This window comes from Epinephelus moara, chromosome 6 (assembly GCF_006386435.1).
Source record: "Epinephelus moara isolate mb chromosome 6, YSFRI_EMoa_1.0, whole genome shotgun sequence".
Lineage (NCBI taxonomy): Eukaryota > Metazoa > Chordata > Actinopteri > Perciformes > Serranidae > Epinephelus > Epinephelus moara.
The window spans coordinates 25,700,557-25,725,086 of NC_065511.1; the positions used below are offsets into that span (position 1 = coordinate 25,700,557).

At 39.3% G+C, this 24,530-nt stretch overlaps 1 protein-coding gene and 4 long non-coding RNA genes across 6 annotated transcripts in view; 2 read left to right on the top strand and 3 right to left on the bottom strand.

The window, feature by feature from the left end:
* The window catches only part of LOC126391588 (uncharacterized), a 256,397-nt gene that overhangs the window by 137,612 nt on the left and 94,255 nt on the right, over window positions 1-24,530 (top strand). The gene's annotated exons all lie outside the window — the stretch shown is intronic.
* On the top strand, window positions 4,904-14,218 carry LOC126391572 (NF-kappa-B inhibitor delta). 2 transcript variants are annotated; one of them, XM_050046438.1, is made up of 12 exons: window positions 4,904-5,044; window positions 9,157-9,293; window positions 9,394-9,427; window positions 10,741-10,931; window positions 11,037-11,218; window positions 11,691-11,796; window positions 11,913-12,059; window positions 12,144-12,195; window positions 12,329-12,486; window positions 13,118-13,234; window positions 13,377-13,541; window positions 13,662-14,218. In XM_050046438.1, the coding sequence occupies exons 1-12, from the start codon at window positions 5,029-5,031 to the stop codon at window positions 13,731-13,733; spliced, it is 1,377 nt and encodes a 458-aa protein (XP_049902395.1). In that variant the 5' UTR covers window positions 4,904-5,028; the 3' UTR covers window positions 13,734-14,218. The 2 variants fall into 2 exon arrangements, with proteins under 2 accessions (XP_049902395.1, XP_049902396.1); XM_050046439.1 differs by having other exon boundaries at window positions 9,397-9,427.
* On the bottom strand, window positions 16,214-18,596 carry LOC126391587 (uncharacterized). The gene is made up of 4 exons (XR_007570103.1): window positions 18,494-18,596; window positions 17,595-17,630; window positions 16,595-16,632; window positions 16,214-16,497 (listed from the first exon to the last, which is right to left on the bottom strand). It is a non-coding gene; the product is annotated as an uncharacterized LOC126391587 (long non-coding RNA).
* Window positions 19,322-20,030, bottom strand: LOC126391584 (uncharacterized). The gene is made up of 2 exons (XR_007570100.1): window positions 19,991-20,030; window positions 19,322-19,584 (listed from the first exon to the last, which is right to left on the bottom strand). It is a non-coding gene; the product is annotated as an uncharacterized LOC126391584 (long non-coding RNA).
* Window positions 20,141-23,222, bottom strand: LOC126391585 (uncharacterized). Its single transcript, XR_007570101.1, has 3 exons — window positions 23,051-23,222; window positions 20,280-20,316; window positions 20,141-20,178 (listed from the first exon to the last, which is right to left on the bottom strand). It is a non-coding gene; the product is annotated as an uncharacterized LOC126391585 (long non-coding RNA).

Consider the following 24,530-nt stretch of genomic DNA (forward strand, 5'->3'; position numbering starts at 1 on the left):
ATGTGCATCATTTTAATATTGCTGCTGGTTGAGGTGGAGCTAATTTCAATCACCTTATACACCGCTGGGTAGATTAATTCATCATAATAAAACATATTTCATCAGTTTATTTATAATTTGTATTAATAATCTAAATCTGCAAAGTAACTTAAGTTATTAAATAAATGTAGTGGAGTAAAAAAGTACAATATTTGCCCCTGAAGAACCTCAAACTGTACTTATGTTCAGTACTTGAGTAAATGTACTTAGTTACATTTCACCACTGCAGGTCAGTAGCAGATATAACACATTGTAAAAGACAGTGAACAGTTAAAGTAAGTTGTTACGCACTCTCATCCAGTGGTAAACACAACCACACAGTACATGGCTTTTACACACAGCCAAATCTTTTATCCGCTGAAAGAGCACCAACAAATCTAGGTACAAAAAAATGTTTGAGTAACTTAATATCTTCTGCCGGAGGGCCCCTGAAAAGGTCCTATGCATTTTTTTTTTTTTTTTTAAATTTCTTTGCAACAGTTGTTGAAATAAAAAATAAGAAATAAATAAAAGTGACATTTTCAGGAAAAATGGTTTTCATCATTATACTAACGCAACAATGAATACAGTGTTTGTTTTTGTTGTTTTAATAAGAAGGCCTAAGGGTGAATATTTTGGCTCCAAATTAAATTTGGTTATCATTGCTTACATTTCGGATGAACATGATTATTGCTGGCTCCATGGGCCCCCCCAAGTGGCTGAACCCCAGAAAGCTTTCCCCTTTTTACACCCCAGTGGGCGGCCCTGCCAGAGGGTATAAGCTCACGTTGGAAAACATGAGCAGAATCATCTTCAGGGCCTGTTTACTCAGACGCCGCTCATAGATCATCATGAGAGAGATTGTCTTTAAATAAAGGTGTGAAAGTGTGTGGGTTTAAATGCCATCTCTGTGTTCACACTCCTGACTCAATACAAGGATTCATGTTTTTATCAAAGACAACCATTTTGCCTCGATCCCTTCACATTGCCTGTCAGCCTGTAAGCTTGAAAAATCCTCAAGGGGGCAGTCTACTTGAGTTTTTAGCTGTTAGTTGCCGATTGAACTTTGAGACAACGCAGTTTACTTTATCTGTGGGGTTCATCTTTGGTTTCGTTTTAGCTCATGGGTGCTTTGTCTTTGGATTAGATGATCCTGACACTTTGTGACAGCAGATGGAGCTGTGAGACAGCGTGCAGCACGACAGATTCACGCCTTTGAAATTGGTTAGAAAACAAAAGTTTCACATGCTTTTCTTCTTCAGTTTATCCCTGTCTTTTCATCATCAAGATCCAGTCTCATCTGAAATAGTGCTGACTAAACTGGGGGAACAATGCTTATGTCTCTGTCTTTAGAACAGAAATACAAATACATGTAGTATTAACACAGCAGCCACACAATGTAACTTTCAACTATATAGACCTGGGAGAATAGAAACCAGCACTTTGCCCTGTACTGTACTGTACACATACTGTACATATAGGGTGAGGGTGGAGAGGGTGACCAGTTTTAAATTCCTAGGCACACACATTTCAGAGGACCTCTAATGGACGACAAGTCAATACATGTGTTATCTGATGTTATTTATAGCCTACTGTATTGCACTGGGGAGGGGGTATGTGTTATTTGTTGTTATGTTTAATGTACTGTTTGTCTGTGTTTTTATTGTATGCAGCGCATATGAGTCCAATTTGTATTGCATTTGTATTGTATTGTATTGCACTGTATTGTATCGAATCGTATTGTATCGTATCGTATCGTATGGTATTGCATTGTATTGTATTGCATTGTATTGTATCGAATCGTATCGAATCGTATCGCATTGTATCGTATCGTATCGTATCGTATCGTATCGTACTCCATCCTGCTCATCACCTGTTTGAACTGTGGCCCTCTGAAAAACACTACAGGTCCATCAAAACACACACCACAAGATTCATAAACAGTTCCTACCCTGAAGCCATCACCATACTGAACTCTGAACTGAAGCGAACCCACTAAAACACATTGCAGTTCCTTTTCTTATGCGCAATAACTTATTTTATGTGCAATAACATATATGAGCACATTTGTGAAATCCCATTTTAACTGCATATGTTGGCAATGACTGTATGAAGTGTTTCTACAGTTGTGTGGAATGTGAGTGAAATGAAGGCATTTATTTATTTATTTTTATTACTATTTTATTACTATTTATTACTTACTTTTATATATGAGCCCTGTCCTCGAGTGCACCTGAATTTCGTTATGTTTGTACAATGACAATAAATGACAATGAATCTGAATCTGAATCCAACCTGTTCACCACACTGTGGTGCCACTTCTTCTTTGATTACTCATTTGTTTCTCTGTCTTCCTTCCTGTCCTTGTTTTTGTTTATTTTATATAATCAGAGGGCGAGAAGAAGAGGTAGGATTTTAAGATTTTGTTATTAATTTAGAAGTCACAAACCTAACCCCTGAATATGTCCGACAGTGGTGGAATGCAGCTGCATCAACATTTTGTCAAGTACTGCACTTAAATTTTGTTTTACTTTCTGCTACTCTCTGCTTCTGCTCCACCACATTGATTTAATAGATTTAGTGACTAGTTACTTTACATATTCAGATTATTAAACTATTTAGTAGCCAATATAAACTAATTAAAATGAGCTCCATCTTTGCCAGCTGCAACACTAAAGCCACAAACAAATGAATGCATCAATAATAATAATTCTACAGTGGGCTATTTTCAAAAGGAGCACTTTACTTTTGGGACTTTAACTACATGTTGATGCTAACACTTTTGTACCTTTACTTAAGTAAGATATTGAATGCAGGACTTTTACTTGTAACAGAGCGGTTTTACACAGTAGTGTTGCTACTTTACTGAAGTAAAAGATACTTCTTCCACCTCTGATGTTAGATATGTTTTTAAAGTATGTATAACCTGTAGATCACCACCTGTCTGTTTCGCTACTTTTAATGTCTATGTTTCCACCTTTGAAACATTTTGAAAACCTGGCGCTGTCGTGAACTTATCAACATTTCAAGATTTTCAAAAAGGAAAAAGACATAAAAATCACAGAATATATCATATCACCTTTCACACAGCAGTTCAACTATTTAAAAAAAATCTGGTTATACATCTTTTTTTTCCAATTTATCTTTTATTTCATTGTTATATCAGAGTTAATATAACATTGATTATCAGGAGCAGTCGGTCCCCCCCGCCCCCCCATCATTATAGCTCATTTTTAGTAACTCTTGTACTTATAATACTCCTATTGTTACTCTATTAGGCACTGCAGTTTGCTTCTGCTCCTTGAGAACACTTCTATCTTGTGTACTTGTATATTTTGCCAGATATTTAATACTGTATTGTTCTAAAACTGAGCCCAGTGAGTGACCCTGACTCGGGGAACCCACTGGTTGTTAGTAGTTGTAAATCGTTGAAATTGTTGTTACTGTAATTTGAAGCATTCTCTGGCACAAGAATTTCCTTCGGGATAAATAAAGTTGTATTGAATTGAATTGAATTATTTCCGTACTCTCAGCTGCCTTTTATTTAACATTTGGCTCACTTGTTATTTCACTGTTATATTTCTCCACATTTTACATCTCTCTATGCTGTTGTGTTGTTAATGGGACAAATAGACACTTAAATGTTTAGTCATTTGGTAAAAACAGATTCATCACTGTGTCCCAACGTGATGTCTTGATGTCACTGTTTCTTAGATGACACAGAGTTTCCTGTAATGCTGTGTCTACAGGGTTCCTTGAAGAAAATAGGTTTTTACCTAAAAGACAATCTGTGAACCAAATTAAAACAAAAAATCAGCTGTCGATTTTTTTTTTTTAATTGATTGACAAGTTTATTATAGTGTAACAAGTTATGTTTTCTGAGGCTGGAAACATTTAGTTTAATTGTGCACATTTGTGTTAACATTGGAGTATAATATAATTTCACAGAGTGTGGGCTTTACACTGATTTAGTTTAAGTTTTCATTGATAATATGTAAGGAAATCTACCCTTTGACATACAAAGAAAAAGCCTGATTGGACCATTTATTTGTTTTCTAAATAAATACTTTAATGTAGCTTACTGTTGTGTTTAGTTTTGTGTTTTGGTATTTTGTGATAGTTGTGTTTCTTTTATCGAGAAACAGAACAATATTAAAGACAAAGATGTTTTCATTTTTCCTCAAGTCACAGACTCAATTATTATTTTTGATTTTAAAGCACTCTGCTTGTTCATTTTTATTACTCACTTCTTTTAGATTTCAGATGCAAATAGTTATACTTTTTACTCTATTTACTTGGCAGCTAATGTAAGTAGTTACTTTAATTAACTTTTAACTTACAGATTAGTATTAACAGAAACATGAGATCATCTAATAAAGTATAGAATATAAATAGAAACAATTCATTTGTTATAGTTTGTTAAAAACGACTAACCTGTACCAGCTTGAACATTAAAATGTTACTTACATAGTAATGTATTAGTAAAACATCCAGCTTAGTAATAATGTACAGATGAGAGCCATTCTGTATAACATTTAATACTTAAATACATTTTGCTGATAAAACTTGTGTGCTTTCACTTCAATATAATTTTGACTTTCACTTACAAAAAGGTATTCTACATTATTGTGCCTCTAATTTACTGATATAAATACTTCCTCTATCGTTGTGCTTAATCTTAACGCACCTTTGTCTTGTATTGTAGTAGTTTTTGTTCACACAGCTAATAACTGTTCATCATATTTCATGCAGTGGTTCGCCATAATGCTGAAGTGTGTGGCTTCCCCTCTCTGCTAGAGGGCGTGGAGCACAGCTGGGGGCGGTGAGGGGAACAACGTGCTCTGTGTGTACAAGCAGGCAGCAATAAGACAACAAGCCACATAGACTTCAGGCGAACCAGAACATCACGGATCCCTCCGGCGCTGTAAAAATCACATCATCCCGTTTTGAAGAGACTGAGGGACCGAGAGGACGACCTGTTGAAGATTTCAAAGCAAAACAGTTTCTGACATGCACTTTGATAAATGTGAGTACATTTAATTTGTTATTTATGGGCAGAATACAGGTGTTATCACTGGGGTTATATGTTTATATAGAGCGCAGCTTTAATGGTGAACGTTAAATGGTTTGACAGTTATGATGACAACTTTTACTTTGTGAAGTTTATGCAATTCTGGACAGCATTCTTGTTTTCTTTTATTTATGTGTTATTATGATAGTGGCAGCATTATAATGATTTAAACTTTGATTGTGTTTATAAGCCTACAACATCACACACCTCTCCATCCATCATAAACACATTTAATATATGTTGTTGTGACTTTATTTTTATAGTTTGGATCCTAAATCTGACTAAAATGAGCCTTAGTAAAGTGTGTTTTCAAAGTAAGACTATGCTTTCTAGCCATTAGGGTAATATATATGTTAAAATTAAATACATTTTTACAAATTACTACAGTTGAGCGATAACTTCATGCACTTTCTCTCGGTTTTCATTGAATGACGACATAGTTCTGGCGAATCCAAGAGTCAGGACATCATTTGGGGAAACCCTGATGCACCTCCACCCCTGCTCGCTTGTTTTCATTTCCCCTTTTGATTAATGCCAGACAAGCAAACAGCGTGACATGACAACTGAACTTTCTTTGTTTGTGCCTCCCTTTGACACAGGCCTGAGTGATTACATGTTATGTCGCGCTCAGTGGGTTCTGTTAAACCCCAAAATGAGGAAATTGGCTCTGCAGTGCTTCTTTCTTTCTCTGCGGCGCGAGCCAAAAGAGAAAGGTCGTCGGAATCCCCAACCTCCCACGCACATGACTCAATGTCCAGGGGTTTCCACATCTCCTATTTGAATAAAACACAGAGAATAGCCCAAAGCAGTGTGGGGGCAGTAAGTGCAAACTCAAAATTTATATTTATGTGGGGGCTACGATGTCCTCCTACTCTTAGAGAACACACCAAAAGCCATTTCCTCACTTGTACTTTCTCTCAGCTGATGTGTCAGGCTGGAAAGTGTTGAGCACCTGGTCATTTACTGGTTAATATAGCGTGTGTAGTTACAGGTTGCAGCATTACATCATCTGTAAAAAGGCTAAAGGTGACATTTTGTTAAAGATCAAATGAGTCAGGATTGAGTAACTTATAGTAACACCTTCTGAACTTGAAAATGAAACTTGGTGCCGCTGAAATGTACTGACTGATGTCATTTTACTCTGATAAGGTGACCTTTATTATGTGGTGGGAGCAGGTCACACAAGGCCTCATTGTTTAGGACAGGTTTTCGGCTGGAAGTGGAAGTGCTGTGTTTGAGAGACAGAGAAGACGCGGCTAACCGAGAGAAATCTACGCTCCATGAACTCTCTTTTCTCTCTCGCTGGTGGAATTTGCATATTTTGTTTTTTAAAACAACACCCTCTTTGTGTTAGCTCTGGGGAACAGACATGTCTTGTCTCCGTGCGGCCCACCGCAGCAGTCGACAGGCTCAAAAGAAAATGACAAAAAAAAACATGTCTCTTCCTCTTCTTCTTCTTCTTCTTCTTCTTCTTCTTCTTTGGCTCTGCCTCCCAGACATGTAGGCGCAATAGAACGCACAAGGCAACTACACGTGTCGAGATGACGTGTCTGTTACACACCAAAGGCAGGAAGATGTGGTTTGCCTTTCTGTCAGCGTAACGGAGCGAGACAGGAAGGTGTCATAGAAAATTAGCAGTGGCAATCCCATGCTAAAGGTTTTCTGATGAATCTGTCTGGTTTTGCACAGCCTCACAATCTGCGTTCCTAATGGAGGAGGTTTCTCAGAGGTTTATCTCTATACTCTGGTTCCACACACACGGGTGGAAATATCACTTTATCTTTCATGTGTGGGGTGAAGTTTTTGAGGAAACAACCTGTGTGGTCACATTATGATAGCTGGAAACATCCGAATTCTGTTTTGTAATATTTTTCCTATTTTTCTCACCTGTTCAATGGAAATGATACTTTTTTTTTTTTTTTTTTTAAATCAGCAAGGGGAAAACATACTCATAGTATAATGGATCTGATATTGATGTTCTGTTGTCTGAAGGGGAGCAGAAAAATGTCACCATGGAGAAAGTGAGCAGGCAGTATCATCCTAATGTTGTTTTCTGATTAATTTGTTGAACCCTGCATGATCTAAAGTCCACTCTTGCTTTATAAACATGATTTATATCGTATTTCTATTGTCTCACACTGACAGTATTTGGTTAATTGACAATTCATTACTTTAGTAAAAACAAAGTCCCTCTTGATGAGATTAAAAGTTACATTTTAGATTTTAGAATTTTCACTCTATTATCTATTCTATTATTTATTCTCTACTTGGCATATTTTGTGATTTTGTGAAATTACTACAAAAAGAGAGAGCCCAAAGTCTGTCTACATGAAAGTTAAAGTTTTTGTCTATTGATTAAATCTGTATTTAGCTGCAGTTCTCATGTTTTGAAAGGACAAACAAGTTTTGTAGTTTTGGAGGAGGGATATAGGAGAGGTGAAACGAATAGTGCCTTCATTGATTAGGCAAGTATTTTGATAATTGATTAATCATTTTGGTCACTTTTCAATCAAAAACATCAAACATTCTCTCTGTACACATTCTCTAATGTGAGGATTTGCAGCTTTACTCTGTTTCAGAGAATTGCAAATTGAACATCTTTAGGTTTTTGACTGTTAGTTGTACAAAAAAAAAGAAAACATCACTTTGGACTCTGAGATACTGTGATTTTTTGGGGGTAATCTCTTCCTGTTTTAATAATAGATCATAAATGATTAATCAACAATTTAGTCAAGTCAAGCCATGTCAAGTCAACTTTATTCATAAAGCACATTTAAAAAACAACTCACGTTGACCAAAGTGCTGAACATATAAAAAATAAAAAATGAAAAAATACAGAAGAAACACAATAACACAAAAACCAGAGCCATAGCAGCAACATACATAAATACATGAATCAAGGCACAAATAAGCACAGAGTGGGAGATTAAAATATCATGTCAGGGGGATACAAATGCTTTGAGAAGAGATATGTTTTGAGCCTAGATTTAAACGAGTCAATGGAAGGGGCAAATCTGATAGAGGGGGGGATGCTGTTCCAGAGTCCGGGGGCTGCGACCACAAAGGCACGGTCACCCTTGTGTTTAAAATTGTAGCATCGTACTGCTAGGAGCCCCAGGTCAGCCGACCTGAGGGATCTGGAGGTAGTACAGGGGGTTAAAAGTTCTGTGAGGTAGGTGGGGGCCAGACCATTCAGGGATTTATAGACAAACAGAAGCAGTTTAAAATCAATTCTGAATAGAACAGGTAGCCAGTGGAGAGAGGCCAGGATGGGGGTGATGTGGTCTCTCTTACGGGTTCCTGTTAGAAGTCTAGCTGCAGCGTTTTGTACCATTTGTAAGCAGGAGAGAGATGATTGATAGATTCTGGTGTACAGTGAATTGCAGTAATCCAGGTGGGTGGAAATGAAGGCGTGGATGACTTTTTCTAGGTCCTTGAATGTGAGGAATGGCTTGAGTTTTGAAATGGTGCGGAGCTGGAAAAGAACGGCTTTAACTACTGAACTGACCTGTTTATCAAACTTGAGTGGTGAATCAAAAATGAAACCAAGGTTTTTGACGTGAGGTTTGATGAAAGTGGATAGGTTGCCAAGACTGTTGGATATCAGGTTGATGTTGTCAGAGGGGCCGAAGAGAATGATTTCTGATTTACTGTCATTGAGTTGAAGGAAGTTTGCTGCTATCCAGGACTTTATTTCATTAATGCAGTTGTGGATGTTGGTGAGTTTGGACTGGTCGTTAGGTTTGAGGGGAAGATAAAGCTGGGTGCCGTCAGCATAACACCAAGGGGGAGCATGTATATGGAGAAGAGAATGGGACCTAGGATTGAACCTTGTGGGACACCGCAGGAGAGGGTAGCTGAGGGGGAGGAGAGTGAGCCAATGTTTATGGAGAAGCTTCTATTGTTGAGGTAGGATGTGAACCAGTTCAGAGCAGTGCCATTATTTAGAAGAAATTCAACAACCTAACTGTTTCATGTCCAAACTATTGACCTCCAATATCCATTGCATGTAAACAAAATACATGACCACAAAGTAATTCCTTTTGGCATTCATTTTTCTTTTTCAGCGCCGAAAGAGAAGCCGTGTTGCACTCTGCCCACAGTCAAGAAACTCCTGGAGGAGAAGAGAAGGCGTGAGACGTCGTCTGTGCCCCCCTCCTGCTCTGCAGCCAGCACAAGCCCTGCTCCTTCAGCTACTGTCACAGTAAGACAGTGCACAGACAGGATCACAATCTCACCATCAGAATATTTATCATGAAGATGTGATTGCTTATGATTTCTCTTTTTTTCTGTCTTTCTTCCAGCAGTTGTCCTCAGCAGAACCATTTACCTGTACAGGTAAGAGAAAGACAACTTCTGCACAACATTTAAAGGATAGATCTGGTGATATACAGCTGGATATAACTTGTTCCTCTGCACCGTTGAGCTCCATTGTCGTCCAGAAAATTAGCCACACTGTTGCTTTGAGTGACATGTTTCTTCATTATGATGAATATGGACTTCCACATACACTCTATCCCCAACAAATAAACGGTTTACTCCTGATTTAGGAAATCATTTTGCCTTTTTTAAGATACAAATTTTAAGCAGCTGTAGGGAGTTTTTAACTGGTTATAAAACCATCTGCAAGAAGATTAGCTGTTTCTATATAGTTGCGTATCTTGCTTGACCCTGGGTCCAATTCCCTGTGAAATCAGACAATTCTTTTATGGCACGCAGACCGGAAAAGCCTATGTTTACATCATCTGAAATAAAGTTTTTACCAGCCTTAAAAGATTTTTCTCCAGACATTATATTTTGTGGTTCTGGTTGATATTGGGGCAGGACCAGCCATGAGAAAAAGAAAAGACTTGACAGAAATAAGCTTAAAGGGACAGCGATGGAGCAAAAACACAAGTCAACCTTAGTCGGTTATTCAATAGATGGAAAGAATTTGGGAATTTGAAAGGATGTTCATGATCAATTCTGAATTGGCGCTCTTCCTCTCAGACAGCTATGCAGTATGTCTTAAGCGTTCTTAACAAAAGTAGAGTACCATTCTCAAGCAACTGAAGCTTTTAGCTGAAGGCTACATTTAATCTAGGTGTCTGGATGGTACTAAAAACTTAATTTCAGAGTCATAATATCAAAGTTATTAAGCTTAACCAGCCACAAATAGATACACCACCTCATCATGGTGCATCCTGCAAACAGCTGTGTTTAAAAGAATAAAAAGCATTAAAAAATAAGTAGCAGGTAGCATGTTAGCTTCCTTGCTAATACACATAGCATCAAGGCTGAGTCCTTACCACAGAAGCCTTGGTGGTTTGGGTTCAGGTCTGGACTGGGCCCTTTGCTGGATGTCATCCCCTCTATCTCCCCCATCTTTCCACTCTCTCTCTGCCACAAAAAAAGTTAATATTTCTTTCACTAACTTCCAAAACAGATGCACTGCTAAGATCTTTAGGACACAAGGTGATGGTGCTCATGGGAAATGCAGTATGCATCCCAAGAAACACTCCTGCTTTTGTCCACAGGTGCTGCCAAAATCAGTACAAAATGAAAGTTCCTTGTAGTTGCTTTATGTTTTCTTGATCATCATGTCAAACAACGTATGACTATTACTGACTGAGTCATCAGTATTATGAAACAGTCCATCCTCCCTACTCTAGGTGCATCAAGCAGCTACTCAGACATGGCAGTGAGCTTTGAGCAGTGGCCCCCAGCACCAGAGTCTACACTCAATTACTACCCCAACCATCCAGGATCCAGCTATGCTGCAGCCTACAGCCACCCAATGACATCTGAATATGCCACACAGCAGCATGACCCAGGATATGGAGACACAATGTCTCAGACATTTGTAAGAGAAATGCCTTCGTCACTGGTTTTTAACTAACATGTTCTATGTATCTGTATCATACCTTTATGATGGGTTGACCTTTCTGAACTGCATTCCTCTGAGCAGGAGGGCTCGATGACGGTCGCTGATCCCAACATGGTATCGCCTTGGTCATTTCTGGGTCCCAGTCAGGCTGCACAGCTGAGTTTTGGTTCGTCGTTGGACGCCACCAAGCTGGAGGAGGCCAGGATGCTGCTCAACGGGATGGACTACAGCAGAGCCACTGGGCAAGATGAAGACGGAGACACGTGAGTGCTTATGAGTGAGTGCATGTGCTTGAGAATGTGGTGTGTGGTTTATATGTGTTTCAGTATATCTGCTAGAGAGGCTGAAGAAAAAGAATATAAATAACTGACATGTATGGGCTACTCATTTTTCTTTGAATGCAAGATGACACTGATAGTACGCACACACACTGCTGACATTACAGTCTTGTGTGAATGTGCGTGAGCACACAATTTATATACTTCCATTGGAGTTTCGTTTTCAGTCACATGCTAAAAGTGAGAGCCACATGTGCAGCTTGGTAATCCTAGAAAGATTAAGAAAACCAAAAGATATCAATGAGTCAGCCGATCATGCTCGATGATTAGAAACTCAGATAATACGAAGGGACATATTCAACTGTGAAAGGGGAATAGTGTGAAATTGGTTGCAGGGATCACGGCGATTTTCCAGCCTTGTTTAAAACTGATTTATCATGTGCTCTTGTTCTGTCAGCATCCTGCACATCTACACTGCCAAGGGGCTCAGGGAGTGTGCCTATGCTGCTGCAGAGAGGCTGAGGGATGTAGACAGGCTTGATGCCAAAGAACACAAGGGAAAGGTATGAACAAAAATATCTTCCAAAGGGTGCAAATTGCTCTACTTTTTTTAATCACAAACATTAGCACAGGATTATTCTTCTCTAAATAAATGTGTGTAACGAATGTGCTTGTGCAGACTGCTTTACTGGTGGCGGTGACAGCAAACCAGCCGGAGATTGTGCAAGATCTGCTGTCGTTTGGAGCGGACATCAATGCCTGTGATGTTAAAGGACAGACTGCCCTTCATCTGGCTGGCCACTATGGCTTACCTGGAGTGTTGCAGGTAAAGCAACAGCAGCACTGAGTTACTGAGTTACAGAGAAGTTAGTAATATGGAGCTGATCTTAACAATGATTCCTTTTTGTAGGCAATTCTGTCAAGCAGGCCGGCTGTCAACCTGGAGGCTCGCAACTTTGAGGGTAATTTAATGTTTTACAATGGTTAAACTAGCCATATGTTAGAATTTTTAACAAGTTTTAGCACCAATTACAAAATATTTACATGATTAGAGCCTTAATTTAAATCTTGCATGTGTCTTCCTCTTTTCTTCAGGTATGACTCCTCTGCACTGTGCAGCCATTTCCCACAGTGTCACCATGAAGGCGCTGTCCAGCAGTGGGATGCAAGATATTAATCTTCGGGCCAAGGCTACAGAGAAGCTCTCCTGTGTGGAGATGCTTCTCAGCGCGGGGGCGTCCCTACTCAGTCAGGTGCAGTACAGCTCTTACTTTTCTCAGTGTCATGTAAACTGCCTTGCTGAGTAACGGGCCAAGATCCATAGATGTGTCACAATAGGTGAATGAATAGACAAATTAGTGGCCACAATCAGAAACAGCTAATCACTGACCCATGGGAGAATTACTGAACAGGCTTACTGAGCACAGGCCCAGGGCCCTTAGAGTTTATCCTTCACCTGCACAAAATCACTCAAAGAGACATGTATCGACCAAGAAGAGACTCAAAATGACCTCAAGGAACCCCAAAATGACCACAAAGAGACATACAGAGACTCACAATGACTATAAAAAGAGGCAAAACAACCACAAAGAGACACAAATGACTACAAAGACATCTAAACCACAGAGAGATGCCTAACGACTACAAAGAAATGCAAAACAACAACAAAAAGAGGCTTGCTCATATGTAGGAGAGGTGATGGGGCCCTCTGCATATCTGTATCCAGGGGCTGATTGTCTCATAATTCATCCATACACCTGACCTTTCAGTCAAAGTATACACTTCATAGGGGAAGTGCCCTGGTTTGATCTAACCGTGATGATGTCATTGTACTTGCCATTTCCCTCTTTTACTCTTACATCACATTCAATTCTCCAATTCCAGGAAATCAAAAGTAACAAGACCGTGCTGCACTTGGCAGTAAAGGAGGGGAACATCGATCTGGTGACCTATCTGCTGAGGATTCCCCTGCCCAACATGAAAGACTTTGTCAACTTGAAAGTGAGTCCCACACTGACACAGAACTCATAACTGGATATTACATGCGCATGTGGGTTTGTGTGCATGTACAAGTATGTGTACTGTTTACATACCTGACTATAAACAGTCTGAGTCATGCTGCATTTTTCCCTTTTTGCCACAGGCGCATGGTCACACAGCTTTACACATGGCAGCTGGTCTCCATGGTAACCCCCACCAGGAGGAGATCCTGCAGCTGCTGCTGCGCAGAGGAGCTGATCCCAGTATCCGCAACCTGGAGAACGACCAGCCAGCTCACCTGCTGCAGAGCGGCCTCCAGGGAGAGCAGGTGAGCAGCCCAGAATTTTAAACAGTCAGCCAGCCAGATCTGAAATGTTTTAGTCCTGCTGTTTCTGTTTCTTTATCAAGGGCAATTCATTATCATCTTAATTTATGTTTCACTTTCTAGCTCAAGCTCATGCTGAAGAAACGGAGCGCTTCCTCTCGGCGACGTGTCGTGTCCTTGCAGGACCAGGAATGATTTTAAAAATCCCCACTTGTAATCCCCATTTGGAGGGAAAGAGTCTGTCTTAAGATGTTGCCTCTGTTAAGAAGGGGATTTACAGTTTATTGTTATGTTGCTTTGGGAGTCTCTGGCCCTAAATATTGTTAACAAACTACTTTGGCATATTAATCTCTAGATATAATTCACATTGGATTAGACAAATGATGCTTTAATGCACAAAGCTTAAATTACCTGTGATTTAGTGTCTGTAAAAAAAGCTTTATTTATTTTAATATGCACAGGGTGAAGTATTCATGTGTAGGCGAAGCATTTCATTCCAAAATGTGATCACCTCCATTGGACCTTTTCACAAATTAGCACTCAGATCTCAAATTCTGACTATTAGAGGCATTTTAATTTTTGTCAGAATGGATATTTAACATTTTTAGATGAGAGCCTTTAAAGCTGTAGTTGCTAAATAAAATAACTTTTAACCACATTTGCTGAAACTGTCACTATATCTGCACAGTAGTTCACAAAACAGACAATAATGGCATTTACTAGAATCTACCTCGGCTGAAGGAAAATGACCAATCAGAGCCGAGGAGTCTCAACACAGCTGTCAATCATGTCTATCACACCTCGTGAACTATGGTCAAACTGTCAAACTAGGCAGCGCTGATCACATATGGATCAAGATTCTGTCTCTGCATTGCCTATTACTCACCTCAGATGTCCTCAGTAACATATTTTAGTGTACTGTTTAGCTGTAAAACGAGAAACCTTGCTCCGGCTCTCATTTTACAGCTAAACAGTACACTAAAATGTGTTTCTGAGAACATTTGAGGTGAGTAATAGGCTTTGCAGAGACAGAATCTTGATCCATATTTTATCCACACTGCATAGTTTGACACTTTGACCAAAGTTCCCGTGCAGGGATTGACAGCTGTGTTAGAGACTCCTCGGTTTTTCATTAATTAATGTGTGGTATAAGGAGGCAGATGAATATGATTTTTTTCCACAGATCATCTGACTCATGTACAACTGTGTGGATATAGTGACTCTTCAGCAGACATAATAAAAGTTTTCTTATCAAAGTTACCAGCTACAGCTCTAAACAAACAGAAAGAAAGAGCATTAGTTATCTTTAAACAGCAGAAGGTATAGACGTCGCTGCGGAAGGTGGAGTAGTATTCATCTTCGTAATGGGCCACACTCCCAGTTTAATGTTGATTTCTGTGAAATCGTTTGTATGACCTCCAGGACAATGTCCCTGAAACCCCTCTGACTCTCTTGTCAAAACCCCCATCATACTAAGTTATCATATTGATACACTGAGTGATGGTTTTGATTTCAGTCAGCATGTGTGCTTATGTTAAGAATGCGTATGTTAATGAAAACAAAAACAAAAAACTGAATCACATAAGTTAACTTTCTCTCTGTATGCATCATACTTACATGGGTAACATCAAGTACAATTTTTCTTTGTGGAAAAAGCGACTTGACAGTGTGTAAAGCTATTATGTACTTGAAACTCGATTGTGACAAAGAATGTGTTTATCACAGAGACATTACATGAGTAGGTGCGGTGACAAATTGTCTGAGTAACTGTACATTTTAGTCATGAGTCATGAATAAAAGTACAATAACACTGTATTCAAAGTTCCATCTGAATGTTTTGATGTTCAGGGCATCCTTTGAACAGTCACATTTAACATTTGGCCACAGAAATTACCATGATGGAAAACATACCATCCCACCAGAAAGTGATAGTGTAAAGAATTTTTATTTTTCAAGCCCATTTTCCACCATCACAATGAATGTTAGTCACAAAGGTCTGAAATAAGGTCTGAGCTGTGTGTCACATATGTGTCATCTCTGTTGAATTCCCATAAAGCACAAAAGAAAGATCAATCTCATGAGCAAACGACATATTGTCTTATTTCTACATTACATTTACATCACTTTAAGATATATATAACGTTAAGAACAAGTTCATTATAAACTGATAAAACCACGTTGAGTAGACAAGACCTTTATTTGAAACAGCGGCCTCATTTTTCAGCTTTACAGGTAATACATTTTAATTTGTAATACCATTGCCTTTGAATTTAATAGAAGAAATTACTGCTAATAAAACAAATGCACATTTCATCTATTGTAATATTGATCAAAGCATTTTCAAAATAAAATACATTGCTAAACATTGTCTTATCTTTTATTGTAGCCACTTCTTTTTTGCCTATTCTTATCAGTGTCTTCATCATTTTGTCATGCTGAATAAACAAGATACCAACAAAAAAAAATAAGAAAGATAAAGGCAGAAGATAACTGTTACAACTGATCATTGCATGCATTTTTTTGTTTTGACCTGGAGATGTACTCTATAAATATTTAATCATGCTATTAATTTTATTGCTCTACATGAGTACAATGTAAGAGAACGATTGTTGCTTTTTTAAAATTAAAAGTACCTCATCAAGTCTCATGTTTGAGTGTTTTTCCTTTTTTTTTTCCCCCCTTCTTTTATTCCCACTCAATTTGGAGCCATCTTTAGATACATACACAGTACATTGCTATTATTGTAAGACTCTCTACAGAATTCAGTGAGAGGCTTAATGAAACCAGGTCAGGATGCGTTGGAAAACCCTGTATATTGATCATCCAGCTGGCAGAGGTATATTAGCCATAACAGGGATGGCCATAAACAACCAGTGTTTGTGTGTTTTCGCTGGCGGGGTTCCCGTGACGACTTCTTCCCCTTTCAAGTGTTATATTTTCTATACAGTTTGAGGAGGCACTGGAGAAGAAAAGAAAATAAATCAGAGGGAACGGCAGAGAGGAAGTGATCATTATTGAGCTGCACATAATGATCCTAATCAGTAAAGTGAACTTACCCTCTGTCTTTGGTATTTGGGTACCAGAGGAGCTGGAACTGCAAACAGAAATAATGACATCAGTGGACATTTGTGTTGTTTTAATCCATTCAAGATGGCTGATTATTAAATATAGTTTGAAACCTGTTGCCACAACTTCAACCTGGAGCTAGATTTGATTGTAGCTATAATCAGGCTCCAGGAGCAGTTGAAGCCACAGGGTTCTGAGGTGTAACTACAGACCAATATGCAGCTTTGTGTCCCGTTCAAACAGCAGCTTTTGCCTCTCTTCACTTTTTTTTGCCATACAAGCGGCATGCGATAATATCATATCAGTGCCCACTCACTACCAACACATGAGGAGTGTGATGCATACATTTTTAGAGCAAGCACCAAGATAAAGGGAAGATCAAAGCGCTGCCCACACGTGATTCGTCACACAAGGTTCTGCGTAAAACTCTTTTATGTGTTGGGAGTGTGTTTTGGGTTGAGTGTGCAGAACAAGGAAGGGGGTATTCAGAGAAAAGGCATCCAGGGCAGGGATAGGAAAAGGCTGTGGGAAACTCAGTTATAGTCAAAAAACAATAGTGGAACAGATTTCCACCCTGGTTGGGTATCCCCTTCAAGTCAAATTCATACAGCATGCACAGGCGCATCATCCACTAAGCTTTACACAACTCTTACTTGGATGAGGATTTTACACATTTTGTGAATTTTTTACCTGTTTGAGGAATGATAGATTAGTTACAAAGGTAAAGGTGCTCATGTGATAAAGCCTCTTTATTCAAGTGATATGTAAGAGAAGGTCTAAACTTACTGAGGGCTATTAAAATGCCAGAGACAAACATGACTACAGCCAGGACAACCCCTGTGGTCCGCAGTGTCTCATAATCTACAAGGGGCAAAACCGGATGGGACTTATTGGAGTTTCTAATGAACTTAATACATACTGTTCTAGAAAATTTCACAATTGAACATGGTGCTTGTGATTTTTGCAAGTAGCAGATGGTGTGAATCTTACCATAGTCAAAGTCACTTCGGTCTGGGAACATTGATTCTGCAAAGAAAGAGTCCAGTCAGTTACAGAGAACATAATAAAAGTGTTATGTTGACTGCAGCAGTGACATTTATCAGTGTGTGTTCAGTCCAGCACTACGGACAGCAAGGTTTGCAGCTCCCCAGATCTGCAGGCTTGGCTCCACAACTCCTCAGGAGTATTTTTTTTTCCCACTGAGAGGAGCTCAATGCAGCATCTTTGCTCAGCAGAAAAAGATGCACCATGAAAAAGTGGGTTATAAGCCAGCTGCATGATACAGCACAGGGGTATCATCACAGCAGCAGAGGAAACTTGGGTGACTTGCAGCTTTAGAAGCCACTGCTGTGTTTAATTTTAATGCAAAACTCTGAACTAATACAGTGATTGATTTGGCAAATGTAAGGGTGTTTCAGGCTGCAGCCTGTGCCAGATTGATGGACTATCTGAGCGTCAATAATGCGGCTTGCATGTTGCTGAACCCTCACTCCCAAGTGGCTGAGCCAGCACTTTGCATTTCTTTCCACTGTTTCTTTCTGCCACAAAGGCAGCCCAGTTTGAGAGAAACAAGCGACAAACATCTTTAGTACTTCTTATCTGTTCATCCCAGTGGGGAGTTCACTGAAGAACTCCCTTTGTTACAACACTGATACATGCATCAGCAGTAAATTGGCTGCTGGCACTGAAGCAACGATGCAGCAGGCTAATTTACAACATAAAGAAAGGTATGGAAACAAAACATTTGACTCATCCAAATTAAAAGACAAATCACAAAATGATCACACATGTAACAACCTAACAAGTCATTCTTTCTCATCTCTGTATAGCTCACACCTGGTTCACAAATGTTACACCCTTTAACAACCCATAAAAGAAAACTATCAAACCTGTGGTGGCCATGGCTGCACTGCAGAGATGTAGAAGCGCTCCGTCTCCCAGATATTTAGCAGCTTGCTGGGTTGCAGTTTAAGGGTGGATGTGGAGCAAGGTAGCTGGACAGGACAGCATGCAGAACCCTCTCTATAAACTCAGCAGGGACCCTCTGGTGGCCGCAGCGAAACATTGCACTCACAGAGGTGGGGGTGCTTCTGTAGACTGAATGTGGACAACAGGGGGTAGTGGGTCGCTACAGTAGCCTAAAATTGTAATAAATAGTAGTAAACAGCTAATGTAATTTTACATTTTACAACAGTCTTGTGTGGTGTGTGTGAGTGTATGATGGGGGTGTGCATGTGTAAAAAATGAAGATATTAGGATTGTTTCAATAATTTGTCTCTGAATATGATCTATATAAATATTGCTTGCATGTTTCAAATGCACCAGCCTCTATCCCATGTGTTGTCTTTTGTGCAGTGCGGTCAGCCCGTTCCTGCAACTCCAGCCCAAAAAATACAGCCTGCATATGCAGCTTTGACATTCTGCCAGACTCACTACAGTTGAACATCTGCCAATAAACCAGCTCTGAACACAGAGATAGGTAAAATTAAGAGTGTTTTTCTTTTCTTTTTTTTTTAAAGACAATCTCCTCCAAGTGCTGCACAATGCAGCACATAAATCATTCACACCCTCACCGCTGGTAGTTACTACTGCATGTGTAACTGAACTGTCTGCAGCGTCAGCAGCAGGAGTGCAGCATACGAAAGGGCTGTTCGCTGCTCTACTACTAATGGCAGAGAAAATGAAATAATGATGCATTAGAAGAAAAAAGACAGAAATCTTTTCATACATTTGTTTATTCTTATGCATTAGTCGAAAATCACAAAAAAATACAAACAATAATCACACTATTGCTACCATATAAAGTTGGCATATCATGACACTAATAACACTTATTGATGGAAAAAACATTACAAAAGAAAGGAGCAAAGTAACATTGTGAAATTATGAAACTGAAGAAAGCTTCTTGTGTTCATGGAAAGATTGTCCTCAGCTGTGATCAAGGTATTTGCTGCCACCTAATGGCAAACAGTCAGCAGCACTGTGGAGAATGGAGAGAGGATATGTTTGATTTGTTCTGACACTATTTCTGTGTTCCAATATCCAAACTATCATACTATTGAATATACCAGAAAAAGATTTACTATGTCCTGCTATGTAGTATGTCAAGTGCAGAATGCTAAAACACCAGGATGCTTTTCTGGCTATTCTGACCCACAAGTTTCTTTTTACTTCAAATGTTGTGCTACAGATGGTCATCAGAGTTCAAGTTGCAACATTTTAACATAGTAGTATGTCCCAGTACTCCATGCAACAGTGTATACTTTGTACGGGCAGCCGCAGTATCTACTTGAGGTTAAACAGAAACAGTATGCGATTCAGAACTAGCTAATCTGTTTTAGCTTCCTTTTGTAGGAAATACATTCAGATGTTTAAACGACACTTACCAGACCACCACTGCTCTTTGCCTTCATGCCCACTAAGCTGTAGGGAAAGTTTTAGGTTACTGTTTTATAAAAAAAAGTAAATAAAATGGCAAGACATCTGCTTAATATGCATTTAACATTCATAGTAATTATTATAGAAGAAACATTTACCCCTTGGAACACCTGACTCTGCATCAGGACCCCTGGACCTGAGGAAGAATTTGATAATGAAAGGTAAAACGAACATATTCTTATCCGTTTTGCAGAAAACAAAATTGTTATTCTTTTTCTTTACAGAAGATATACTTACCTTGACTTGTCACTGTTCGAGCAGGTGCATTTTCTGGCTGTTTTTAAGAGAAACACACACAAAAAAAGAGTTATAAGCATCTAAGCCTGTGATTTTCCATTGAACAAAAGGGTCTTTACACATTATAAATAGAAATGTATGCAGCTATAACAGTCTGCAGTGTACCCCTAACCCCCATCCAACCCCCCCTTGAGTACTAAAAGAGGAAGAGGTTGCTCCAAGCCTTGATAGGTACATGATTACAGTCTTGAGCTAGTGCCAACAAACCCATCTGGGCTCAAAGCCTTAGGAGGCCTCATAAGCTTGCAGCTTATTGGCCCGAGCACTTGCACAAGCAAGACTTGATTCATGTACCTGAATCACAGCTAAATTCAGTTGTTTAACTTTGGCCAAAATGCAGGAGTCAGTGTGTTGAATAACTTCCAGCTAGCTGCATTTATATCATGTGGAAGTCTACAAGAGTTTTAATCTCTTTGGTTATGTCTTTCAGGCTCACTTCAGTTGGTCTATAAACATTATAGAGGCACATTCACAAAACATTTTCAGTGTCTCCATTCGCTTTCAAGTCACAAACAGTGTCCATATCCAGTATATGGATATACTATGCAGTATTAGTTCAGAGGCCCTGCAAGGCTTCATTCAGACAAATTAGAATGTGATTAAAAGTAGAGCTGTTCGCTTTATAAATATTCTGTTAATATGGCCTGAATGCTCTTTTCTGTAATTGGTCTTTTATTGAAGGATAAAACCTAAAGTGAAGCCGTCTATTTGGCCCGCAGACAGGCTTACACATGTGAGCAGCGTCATGTAGGTTAATGTTGTTAAAACTGTATAAAGGATTATCTGCACCGTGCAGGGTTTCTCAATAAGGCCAGCTGAACTTCACGGACCTCTTGAAACAGCTCTCAGATATCAAAGTAGTCTCGAATCTCAGCTTCTCTGAAAACTGAAGAAAACTTTATGTAGTAATGTGTTTTTATCATCTTCTATGAAAAGATACAGCCAGTCATAGCTTTGATTGAGAATGTGCTCACAAACAGAATCAAACTATTACCACCTGAAGTGTTGACTAAGACACACACTTGCTAGAATAACTGATGTAACTGGAAAAATAGCTGATCTATCCCAGACCAGACTGGTGACCTACTTACTCGCAGGACTAAGAATAAAGCTGTGAGCATCTTGAAAGATAACACTCACCTTTTATTCACTCGCTCTGACAATAGGAGGCGCCAAAGGGTGCTTTTTAAAATCAATGATGTTTTAGCCACAACCAAACATAAGGAGGGCAAACCCTGGAAGTTTATTTTTATGCTCTGCCTGTAAGAGCCTGTAAGTGTTTGATGTCACACTTTCACAAGTGCAGATTAAATCAAGATGTTTCCTCAATCAAACAGATGTTATGCTTTCGTCAGTTGAGCAGTATTTTGCGCAACCATTTGGCACTGTTAAAAGCCTAAAAGGCCTAATTGGTACCTTTTAAAACCATATAAAGTTAAACTACATTTACACCTAATGTAAGGGTTATTTTTGAGTTAAAAAATGGAAAAATCAGTCACAGGGTTCTTACAGCAATTTTTTTACATTCAACAATAACTGTTGTCCATATCACAGCACATGTAGATATAGATATCAGGGCAATGACAGTTGAATGAACAAAACAGGGCATAAAAATAAAAAAAAAATAAAACAAAAAACCTTATTCCACTGCCTTGATTCCCATCATGATGAGTTAGAAAAACTTTTTGCATAAAGTATATGGAGCGTTGTATGCATGCCTTGTAGCGTTTCAGCCATGCTGTGAAATCTTGGTGAAATAGTACATTTTCGCTGAGCTTGAACTTCCTCATGTCATCTGGGATACAGGGACAGCTAGATAGCAGGGAATGGATCCTCTGCTCTGAGCATAGTAGCAAGAGGCATTCAGTAAATTAAATATGTCTATATAAAAAATACAAGATACCAATGATTTTACTATGCAACATCAGACAAAAAAATTATTCATAAAATCGTACTTCCCATGTCTTAGCATTTGTAGGACATTCTAAAGATTGATTTTGGACATTTTAATACCAATTAGGGCCTTATGTTTAGATTAATGAATTCAATACCTTTTAAGACTTTTGAAGGATCCGTGGGAACCCTGAGTATTTTGTGTTGCTCGAGCACTCAGTTGAAAACTGGAGAATGGATTACAGATGTAAACAAACATGTTCCAGGAAGAAAACATTCAGTTGTGGCGGTGTGACAACCCATTTACATTTTGATGTCAGATTACGCCTTTCAAAGCAATTCATTAAATTCAAACACACTTTCATCCCATTTTTTTTTTTTAATCATTTTAGTGTAATGCAACCACTCCACTGAGGGCAGTTAGAAATCCACAGTGATCTGGACTAACAGAGGCAGAGTGGCAGAGTGTGTGGGTCCCTATGAATTAATTATTGGTTGGTTTTGGTTTCAGGGCTACCACTGGCGGTGACAGCATGTGCTGGCAGTTGAGGAGGAGGGACCTTGGAAGGACATAAGTGAGGAAAGGGAGAAGGTATAAAGGGCAAATTGCTGCATCGCACAGATCATGAGAGCGTTGAGTGCCGAGATTGTGCAAGATGCATCAGTGCGCCTCCCTTAAAGACCTCTGGGAGAGACAGACGCCTGCTTGTTATGGGAGACCGCGAGGTCAACTCACACGTATACAGGGATCACAGTGTGGTGACACGGACACTCAGCACTGCACATCCACCGTGTACTTAAGGTGGTCGAACACTTACTGACAATGAGGGCGATACCCATGAGGAACAGCACCACTGCGAAAACCAGGCCACCGATTCTCAGGGATTCATAATCTGAAACAAGAGAAGGACTTTATGATGCTTGATGGTGACATGTGAATGTTGTGCAGTATAGAATACCACATTCTGATTCATGAGCAGCATTGCAGAAACATCCCGCAGCCCCCAAATGGTCATGGGACACCACAAATTCCTGTGAGCTGCAGTCACCCAAACTGTTAACACTATTGTCAACTTTAACTCTGTTGTTGGTTCTCTCAGTGACGCTGGACACCGTTGTGTAGAAGAAGTAGGACATGTCTGAGTCAAGGCAGCAGTAAATGTGACGGGGACAGGGTCTGCTTTTTTACTGGTAATCCTAAAGCCTCCCAACTAAAATGCTAGCATCATCTCATGTTTCTGTTTTCACCAACATAGAGAGGGTCACAGCTTTGTTTACATGCATCTAACACTGCCTTGTCTAGTTAGCTGGTTAACTATCAATATGGCCACTCACTGCAGGCGTTGGCACGACCATAGCAAATAAACAATTTTTTCCTGAATTAACTTGTATTTTAAGTCAAAAGGGTACGAGTACAAATTGTCTGCTGTTAGTTTTTCAGCTGCTAGCAGTTCTTTAGAGCAGTTCCTAACCTTTTTGGCTTGTGACCCCTTTAAATGAAGTATTGTCTGCTTGAGATCTCTTGCAAACACATTCACCTAGGGCTGCACAATATTGATTTGTTTTTCATAAACGCAGTGTCAAACTGCGAAATAAACAAATTGTGAAAGCCTCAGGGATTTTTTTGGCTCATTGAAAGAGAGAGTCAGTACTAAACTGCACTTAATATAACAATATTCTTTTTTTTTTTCATCAGCCCTTTTTCTGTTCAGGTCAATGTTCAGTTACTTCAATAAAATAATGCTGGAAATATTTTAAATTTTTTACATCCAACAACTTATTTATTTCAGCAGTGAAAGCAGCAGAAAGGCAGAACTGAGTAGGCTACTATTAATTGACTGTTTATTTACTGCAAGTAATATCATTATCAAAATATTCATTTTTATTGCATATCACACATAAAACGTCAGCTACGGGGTGTTTAAAGAAGCAGAGTGATGTTCAGAGCAGATATATGCTTCAAAGTCTGGGGCGGGATTGTCCACACACAGTTCTCAACATGGAGGTGGCAGTCGGCAGCTAGCAGCTAACGGTGCTAACTCAAAAACGGCAACAGTGCTGACAGAGCTAACAAATTTAACCAGGGGGAACTGGAGGTGGGCATTACACTTCTGCACTGATGCTGTCCCAACGTCTGTGATAGCCACTGTATAATCACAGTGCAGAGTGGCTGTGGTGAGCTAGCCAATGGGATACATCCATGCGCTAACATGCACATGCAGCCAGACCGTCTACCACAAGATAGGACAGAGAGGCTTAGATTATAACACACACAGAGGTAGTGTGAGCTCATTCTCT